Source organism: Grampus griseus (assembly GCF_964374135.1).
Source record: "Grampus griseus genome assembly, chromosome: 4".
NCBI classification, from domain to species: Eukaryota; Metazoa; Chordata; class Mammalia; order Artiodactyla; family Delphinidae; genus Grampus; species Grampus griseus.
In genome coordinates, this window is record NC_138997.1 from 138,667,957 (window position 1) to 138,678,155 (window position 10,199).

The following is a 10,199-nucleotide window of genomic DNA, read 5'->3' on the forward strand; positions in this document are numbered from 1 at the left end:
CCATGTGGGAAGCAGTCCCACCACACAAAAAGTCTTAAGAGACTTTGTCTCCAATCCCTGTTGTAGGGATTTTTTTTTCTCTTTCATATGTACACCTATGATACTCACTTATGCCCACAGCTGTAATGAGCTTGACTGCAAGTTCAGGAATTTCACACTGAATGAAAAATGGTTCCAGAATGTACCGTCCAAAGGCCAGAGATATCACAGCAGTGGCTGCAGGGCTAGAAAAAAAAAATACATATTTAGGTTAACTACAGAAAAAGAAAAGAGCATCTTCACTCAACTCGTTCTACACTGAGGTGCTATTATTCAGCATGTGGAACATATTAAATACGGAAGTCTGTGATTTTCAGAAGTCCATATTTGATTAGGTTGTCATAGACATTCCAAATGAAATACTGTCTACAACTTTGGGGGCTCCTTTTTAAACTTCACATCTCCTTGGGTACAAGGCTGGGTACTGTCAGTTGTGCCCCTGCCTTCCCGTATTTGAATTTTTCTTAAAAATTGAGTTTATTACTTGAGATCCTGACAGAGGTGGGTTTCACAAGAAGCAATCTTCTTTCTCAGTAAGTCAACAATTAAACTCCAGCACGGTATGAATGCATTAACAGTGCAGGTCTAATGGGTCGGGTCATGGTCAGAAAAGGAACACAAAACCCACCTTAAAAAAACTAGTACTAATAAGCGTTCATTGCAAATATATGCTTATGTGCTTGATACCGTATCAGTCTTGGTTTTCCATACAGACCAAAACTTGAAGAGCCAAGTGATTATTCTTAATTCCACAGAAGTATTTAGATGCAAAGTATACATTGAAAAATAAAAGTATTCTTGTAATTTTACAAATGGAGAAAACATGCATGAAATAAGAAAATGCAATAACTTCAGGTATATAGTGAAATAGGTAACAGACCATTCTATCTTAATTTTTCAACTATTTCTATGCAAAGATTACAGATGCCTTTCAGTTTAAATATATCTATATATGAATGCATATCTGTTAGATACACAGGTAAGTCCATGATATTATCTACTTTGTCCTGCCTGTCTTCCCTTTCAGCTTATCTTCCTTCTCATGGTTATACAACACCCATGTCCAACTCCTAACTGTCAGAAAACCAACCACCATTATGTGTTCCAACCTTGACCTGCCAGTACTAGCATAACAGATTTCTTGATTTTTTTTTTTCTTTTCCAAGAGAACCTCTTCCTCACCCCAACAAGATTATTTTTCTCGGTCACCATCATTTATAAATTTTTGACGTATAAATTAAAATCTGATCATGACATCGTAGTGCTTTCAAGACATGCTCAGGATATGCAAAAACTCTTCAATTCAAGGCTTTATCTGCTCTAAGCTTTTCCTTCCTCTTCAGTGTGCTTCTTCCCACACAAGGATATGAACACCCTTTGCCTGAGACCTCTGCAACTCACTGACGGTTTTTCATACCTCAGGTCTTAGTTCAGTCTTTTGCCCAAGGAAGCTTCTCCAGTCCCCCGACCGGGTTAGATCTCCCAGAGTGTACTCTCCTCCAGAACCTCATGGTTTCTCTTTCACAGTGTGTATCACAGTAGTAACTTTATATTCTCTTATGTGATGTCTTGATTCATAACTATTTCCCTCATTTGACCCTGAGATCCATGAGTACAAGGCTGTGTCCAACTTAATCATTATTTCATCTTCAGTGTATAGTATAGTGTCTGTCATACAGTAGAAACCCAATGAGTATTGAATATACAGTCAATGTGTGAATTCAATCAAATGACCCCTGATGTGTGATTTTTTTTCCCTTAAGATTTGTTTTTACAGACTAATTCTGACAAGAGTGTGTTAACCTGAGGTACAATTTTAATAGTAAGTATTTAGGTACCATGGGTGTTTTCAATGGAAGAGAAATGTTAAAGTACCTAGGTATCTTGTCACCCCTCAAGCCATTCATGACTCTGCCTATCTGAGAAACCAGTTGAGTCCATTATTACAAAGAAATATATGAACCCATTAAAAAAGCTTCTAGAATATATCTAGGTAGTTTCTTCTGTAAACACACACACACACGCACCACGAAGTAGCTCTCCTGTGATTAAAGTAACGTTTGATCATGAGCTGCTTGAGAATAGGGACCATGGCTCACTCCACTTCAGGTCACTTTAACGTGCCATTCACCGTTCAGTAGCCGTTTGTGGAATGAATAAGTGAACGCATAAGCACCGTATCGGTGCTACTGCTGCAAATGGAATGACCATGCTCATCACACCGCCAATACAATCAGTCAATGCAGGACTAAAGCAGGACTCAAGTCCAGCTACATCAGGTTCCAAAAGCCTACTGTCCTGACAGGCCAGCACTCTAGATAGGTAGTGTAGCCATCTGAATGCTGAGTATGTTGTATTCAAAATATTATAACCTTAATCTTTCAGTTACTGGTTCAAAAAGAATTTAATATCTGATCATCAGGGCACTGAATTAAGTATATAATTCAGTGCCCTGAATTATATACTTTTGTAACCCTTATACCCTTAGGTATAAGGGTTACAAAAAGTGTGAGACTTGGTCTTATATGCTTGAAATGCTTGCAGTTTTAACAGGGAAACAGAGCGCGGATTCCTAAAATATTAAGTAAGGTTATAGGACATCATGTTCAATGTCAAATGAGAAGATGAGACTGCATTTTTCTCAGAAGAATTAAGAGAGGAAAGACATACTATAAACTAGGGTGAACAGGAACTTGACTGTGGAAATGACAGAATTTAAGTTGACCTTTGAAGAGTAATATTCAGATGATCAGAAAAGAGTGGAAGGTGCATCCCGGGCCAATCCCAGAGTTTAGAAAAGGAACAAAATACCTCTTTATCATTATTTCATTATAACAAACTTTAAATAATGCAGAATTGTCTAAAAGGAGAACAGATTTCACAAAGAAGTAAATACTACTCTAAGCTCTTTGATAAAAAAGAGACTCCTAGAACTATAAAAACCAAGGTTAGTGTTAAGTCAATACTTACTAGCTCTGCATTTGCCACTTAGGCCCACATGACAGGATAAAAGCTCACAGGAGCTCTCAGCTGTGTAAGTTTGATAAGTTTACAGTAAGAGCATGTTTCTCTACTTACTCATGTTAAACTCTGCAATCAGAATGTGTTAGTCACATTTCACGGACGCCATCTGCCTTCAAGATACTTTTAAACTTCTCAGGTGACATCATAAGTTTCCCACAAAGTTGGAGGAAATTTGCCGCTCAGGGTGACTTAGCATTATTTGGTTTGATTTTAAACCAGGGCTATCAGGAAGAGGAACGTATTCTTACAAAAATAAACTCAAAAAAGCTTTTCGCAACAGTAGTTCACTGATTTGTTTAAGATGAGGATATGAGTCATCTGTGACAAGTGAAGTTTTGTTCTTTTATAGAGTATAAAACTTGGTAACGGGCTTCCCTGGTGGTGCAGTGGTTAAGAATCCGCCGGTCAATGCAGGGGACATGGGTTCAAACCCTGGTCCAGGAAGATCCTACATGCCACGAAGCAACTAAGCCCATGTGCCATAACTACTGAGCCTGCGCTCTAGAGCCCGCATGCCACAACTACTGGGCCCACGTGCCACAACTACTGAAGCCCGCATGCCTGGAGCTTGTGCTCCACAATGAGAAGCCACCGCAATGAGGAGCCCACGCACTGCAATGATGAGTAGCCCCTGCCTGCCACAACTAGAGAAAGCCCACATGCAGCAATGAAGACCCAATACAGCCAAAAAAAACAAAAACAAAAACAAAAGCAACAACAACTTGGCGATATACTAAATTGTTAGGAACAGAAGCTTCCTAGTCACGAAAACTGAGTAAACTAAGATGGCTTAATGGTGTAATCTACAAGAAGAAAAACTCCAGTTCCTATAAGGTAACATTTAAGTTTGTCTAATTATGATTTACAATCAAACAAAAGGTCTGATTTATCAAGGTAGATTTTGGTGCTTCTTATCCTTTTCAAGTCAGCATCTGCCCTGAAAATGTCATGGAAAATAACTGAATATTAACAAAAAGCAGATGCTTTAAAAGTTTGGCAGGGTTGGCAAACTACCGCCAGTGGCAAAATTGTATTAAACACATTCATTGAGAAAGGTATTCCATCCCAGATTTTATGTCCTGAAGTAGACATGTTTACCATATAATCACATGACATGTATATTTCTAACTACTTAAAAATAATCAAGGTGATTAAAAAATGGTATAATGAAGGGCTTCCCTGGTGGCGCAGTGGTTGAGAGTCCGCCTGCCGATGCAGGGGACACGGGCTTGTGCCCTGGTCCGGGAAGATCCCACATGCCGCAGAGCAGCTGGGCCCGTGAGCCATGGCCGCTGGGCCTGCGCGTCCGGAGCCTGTGCTCCGCAACGGGACAGGCCGCAGCAGTGAGAGGCCCGCGTACCGCAAAAAAAAAAAAAAAAAAAGGTATAATGAATAGGTTTATTTTTCCTTAATTTTTTTGTATGTAGGCTCTTACCGTATAATGAGCAGTTCTACCCAGACTCGCACAAAAGCTGGTAACGGGCCAAAGACTTCCAGAATGTATGTGTAATGACCACCAGATTTCTTTATAGTTGTTCCCAGTTCAGCATAGGACAAGGCTCCTGTGAAATATTTATAATAAAAAGGTGAAAAGTTAAAATATTACCAAGTCATCCAGCAGTAGAATGGATACAACGTTTCTGTTGTGTGAGATGTTACTACCTCCTTTGATCTGAATGACATCCTTTTTCAAAATTAATAACAGTCATCGAATTCCTAAGAGCCTCCAGATTCCTCCTGTAACCTCCTCACATTTGAGATCTAGTTCATTCTATTCAAACAACGTAATCTGACCTGAAATAGTAAGGACAAACTTCTAAAACAATATCATATTATTAAGAATTTTGAATCTCAAACCTGACAAGAGAAAAGGAGTAGATGGATGCCAATATTACTAACCTATTTTTCAAAGAACTTCACATCAAAACAAGGAATTATCACAAATTGACCTCATTATATTGAGAAGCCTTTTAATAAATGATATTTCTGTGGCATGTCAAAATAAATAAGATTCATCTGTTCTCCAGAGAAGTATGGACCCAAGGCTTTGGAAGCCTTCATTTAATTTGTAGGATATGTTTTGTTTGTCAACAAAATGAATTTTGACGCAGCTATTCTGTTTTTAGGAAAGTTTTTCTTGCATGTCTTCGAAGTACACACTCTGCATGGCTGAAATAACAGCTACTTTTAAAAAAGAGGTACTATGACGTATTTACACACGTTAGGTAAAATTAACTATAGACCAAATTTTAACATCTAGCAATAAACTTCACACAGAGTTGAGCAAGTTCTATAATCTCCCCAAACCTCAGTTTCATCCTCTGTAAAATAAAGAGCTTAATTCTCACATCACAAGGAGTTTGTGTGTTTAAATTTGAAATGGATGCCAAGGACAGCGTTGAGCCTGCCACGCAGAAAGCACCTCGTGAAATACAGCTGTATCTACTAACGTGAGCAATGAATTTCCAAGAAAATGAAAAATATATTTTGACATTATGTGAAAAGTTCTCTCCATACTGCCAAGTACTCAAACGTAAGACGTAATTTCTGCCTGGCCTGCTCTGGGGACTCAAAGTGTGGGAACTTATTACTAATCAGTAAAGCTTCAGGTAGAACTGTCCAACATGAATGTAATTCGGATATTCAGAAAAATCTTAGCGTCAGTTACTGTATTCCTGTATCACTTATTGTATTCCTGAACCTAGTACTGGATCAGAGTCACCCGGGGAGAATTTTTTATTTAAAAACAAACAAAAAACAAATGCTAAGGCTATACCCCAGACCTACTCTCTAACCAAGAGAGGCCAGACTGTCCAACAGAGGCATCCAAGAAGATCTATTATTTTAAAATTCACACAGGTTAATTTTAAAGTAACTAGTCTACAGATTGATATTTGGGGATCACTGATATAGCCTGTCTATTTATAACTAATTGGAACTAGTTGCAATTCACTCTCTGTTGGAAACCAGTCACCATGTTGGTAGGCTGTACAAAGAAGCAGCCGATATAAAATGTTATTGGAAAGTGTCTTAAGTACCTCAGAATTTATCCCCCAAGAATCAATACCTAGACCTTTGTATGCTTTGCTGAAACTCCAGGATAGTTGCCCCAGGTTTAAATTGAGTTCTGGAGAAATGAAATTTTCATTTAAAGGTCTCAAGCTCTATAACCATTTTACCCAGATGAAAACAGTTCAGAATAGGTTGTAAGAATCCATGTATTGAGCCTGGCTTAAAAAAACCCTGTAAATCCAATATACAAATTCTTTACTTTTAGTCCCAGAGTTCTAGAGTTCTAAGACAAAGGATTTTTTTCCTTATATTTTGCTTTGCTTCCTGTTAAGAAGGTACTCCTATCAAAAGTTCCTAGTAACTTAAGTGATAAATGCAATGCAAATATAGATAAGCAGGTTAGTACAGGAGCACACTCACTGCAGTTAGTAATCAAAGAGTACCAACTCAAGTATAAACTTAGCTAGTCCCTTTAGCTTTTTTTTTTTTTCCTGAACTTCTTGAGATGATATACTTATGCAGAAGCATATTTTCTTAGTACAGGTCAACATCACTTTCATCACTTTAACTAGTTAATGCTCAGAGCCATCCATTTTATTATATCTGAATAACCTTTTATTGTTTACGAAAATGGAATCTCATAGTGGGAGCTGCACGCACACAGTATGCAAAATCCAGGAAACTGGTTATGGTTTCTCCCATCAGACACTGATTTGTTCCGAATATACCACGTGTTGGAGAAGATTAAAGGCTGAGGAGGCATAGTCATTTAGAAAGATCAACAGTTAAGTTTCTCTTTGTTCATCTATAAACGTACATGCCACACCATATGAATACCACGAACCCTTTGTAAGCTAAAATAACCCCAAAATAATTCCTCTGTAGATCTTTCTATGCAGCTTTTTTTTAAACAAGTTTTATTTAAAATACCTTCTTCCTAATAACGGAAGTTGGAGTTCTCTTGATGAATGCTCAGACCAACGCTGAAAACACTGCAAGGCCTTAAGAAATAATGGATTGGTCCTTGTAGGACCAAGAGTTAGTACTTGGTCTTAGAGTTTGGACAAAGAGTTAGTACCTTTAAAGAACAGTATCTTTTGAAATCAGAATACACTGTTTGCCAGAGAAGAGCAAATATGTCTTAGACATGTTTCCCATAACATAAATAAAATTTCATTTTCTTGACCATTCACCAGTTTTTGTCACCTTCACAACTAACCCAGGTAGCTTTCTAGTAATGTGCCCACCTCATGAGGGGACATTTATTACCTCTTTACTATAATGATCAAGTCAATACAAGAGATCTAGATTTTGAAGAAAAATTAATAATCATCCTTCTTCTACCAGTTCTGTTTAGACTAACTCAGCAGACAGGTGGGCCAGTGACCTGTGTCTCTGAAGACCAAGTGAACTAGAAGTGAAGAAAACAGAGCTGGGCAGACACAGCAAACTAACACCCAATTCCAATTTTACAATTTATATTGCAAAGGTTTATGGGTACTGGGGAGAGATGAAAAGTTGAAAAAACTGTGAACTATGCCCAGACCCTTGCAATATTCTCATTCACAAAAGGAATTGAATTGTATGCCATCACACGTCTTTCCACAATAAGGACTTCTGAAAGAATACTGGGAGCTGACAAGCGCCTGAAGTTAAAAAATTAAAAAGGAAAAGACTGCCACCCATTTGTTTAGCCAATAAAGAGTCAGTAAAACTTCTGCTGAACACTCAGTTCTGTGTCTGAACAGGCCACACCGGGTTTCACTTCACAGGTGTTTCAGTCAGTGCGCCAGCTGCCAAGATGCCCCAAACACAGGTAACTGAGCACAGATGCCTGGTACAGAGAGCTTGCCTGTGTTTTACTGGGTCATCAAAGCCAGCCTGGACGTCATTGCCACGGGGAAAATCAGAAAATAATCTGCCTGAGTCAGCAAAGGCGAGCACAGCCTACAGGTCGCAATTTCAGGGAATTCAGGATTCTGCCAACAGTGGAGAGTGTGCGTGGACAGTTCGCATACCTCCCCCCAGATCAGAAAATCTGGGGGAGCCCTGGCCATTCATTCCCTCCTTAGAAATCACCCTCTGTTCTCCCAGAGAGCACGGCACCCAGCCCCACAGACACACCCCCAGAGAAGCGGCAACACTCACCAAACAGTGACAGGACCCCGCACACCGTCCAGACAACCAGGGACAAGCCCACGCTGCCCGTGTTCTGGAGCACGCCCTTAGGAGAGATGAAGATTCCTGCTCCGATGATGGTGCCGATGATGATGGAGATCCCTCTCAACAGACTGATCTTCCTCTTCAGCACAACTTTCTCCTGCCCAGGTGGCTCCTTGCCACCCAGGGAAGGCAGCCTCGTGTTAACACTGCCCTGCAGGTAACCCCCATTGGAGATGGTGGATGCCACAGCCTTTCTGACCATGGTAGTGACCCGCAGGGTAAAAAGCAAACAGAGCAAAAGAAAGAAAGAAAAAAAAAAATTAAAAGAATAAAACCTCCAAACTTTCAACTTTGGTGTCTCTTGGGGTGACTGACCGATTTGATCTCTTCCTCTTTGCCTTCGGATTCCTTCTCAGCGCTAGTGTGCTCCCAGGTAAAAACTCTAAGGTGTATGTTCACCTTCCGCAATCTAATTACTCACAGGAACACCTGTGTGCTCGTTCATGGTGTTCTGGTTTCTCCACCTCCCCGACTACCTCTGCTGCTGAGGCTGCGGCTGCCGCCCTATCATTACAGCCCAGCTCAACTTCCTCATGGGCTGGTATTTAAGCTGCTGCCTGTCTCACCAACTTACTCCAGCTAGATGATGATGCAAATTCTCCAGGTTTGCATCAGCCACATGAGAAGGCTCCAGCATTACTCAGCGCTTTTTTTTTTTTTTTTTACCACGAGCCGCAAGTTGCTCAACTGACCAAAGCTTTCAGAGAACAAAGCACACTCTTAACGGGGATCTTAACCAATCCAGAAGTAGTAAATTCGGAACAGACCTTCCGAGCGATTTCAAGCAACTCCTAGTGAGGGACAAAAGCTCTTCACTCGAAAAGAAAATGAAAAATGAAACAGGAAATGATCACTGTGTTGAAAGGAGTTTCTTTTCTTTAACGTACAAATAAAATCGTTTATACCAACCTTTTGATCACAGAACAGAACTCAAAGCTGCATTGTTTATAACAACAAAATTTAGATTTCGTGATGTTTCCTGCTTATTTAAATTTCTTTTTGGGTTTCCTAGCAACACGGTCAAATCTAATATTTACAAACCTAGAATGATTCTGTATAGCTGCTGTCACGCACATAACAACTGTGAGTTTTACTTAACATTAAAAGATAAAAATTATTTCTTACTACCCATAATAACACCGGTACTTAAAATTGTCATCTGAGTGTGACTACTTCAAAAATTACAGTGACTCCAGAAAAGAGTCATTTTCTGATTCTCATAAGTGCTAGGTGATCTCCTAAACTAAGTAAAAGATAGACTCTTCACTTGCATGTTGTTCCAAAAAATTACACACACACACAAATCTAATTTCAATATTAAGCAAAATTTACAATGATATAAAAACATGCATATAACAAAGGCTTGAGAAGGGATACACAGAATAAAATCGAGGAAAGTGTTAAGATTATGTAGGAATTTTTTCTAAAGTATAGCAACTATTGTTATATTATGATTATAAACTTAGAATGAATTAGAAATATAAGCTAAGATTAAAATGTTTAGTTTGCTAATAAGGACCTACTGTATAGCACAGGGAACTCTACTCAATACTCTGTAATGGTCTATATGGGAAAAGAATATAAAAAAAGTGGATATATGTATATGTATAACTGAATTACTTTGCTGTACACCTGAAACTAACACAACATTGTAAATCACCTATAGTCCAATAAAAATTTTTAAAAAATGTTTAGTTTGAAACAGTAAGAAAGGCAAACATTTTAAAACCCTATTAACTTTCTTAACCAAGTGTCCATAAAACAAATACTGAAAGAAAAGAAATCCTAGGTATCACTTTTGGCTGTGGTCATAGGTGGTTTTGGATTCAGTGAGAAGAATTAGATGCTATCATTACCCTGAAGCTACATTTGCAAACGCGATTAAATATGCTTCTGAACAG

At 38.9% G+C, this 10,199-nt stretch overlaps 1 protein-coding gene across 1 annotated transcript in view; it reads right to left on the reverse strand.

Annotated features, from left to right (window-relative positions):
• SLC7A11 (solute carrier family 7 member 11) overlaps positions 1–8,500 on the reverse strand; it is a gene marked incomplete at both ends in the record, with an annotated part of 86,371 nt that extends 77,871 nt beyond the window's left edge. Inside the window, 3 exons of the mRNA XM_082653193.1 lie at positions 109–224; positions 4,499–4,625; positions 8,224–8,500. Of these exons, the coding sequence (XP_082509319.1) occupies positions 109–224; positions 4,499–4,625; positions 8,224–8,500 (520 nt within the window). The remainder of the gene's footprint in view (positions 1–108; positions 225–4,498; positions 4,626–8,223) is intronic.
• Positions 8,501–10,199: the final 1,699 nt, after the last annotated feature.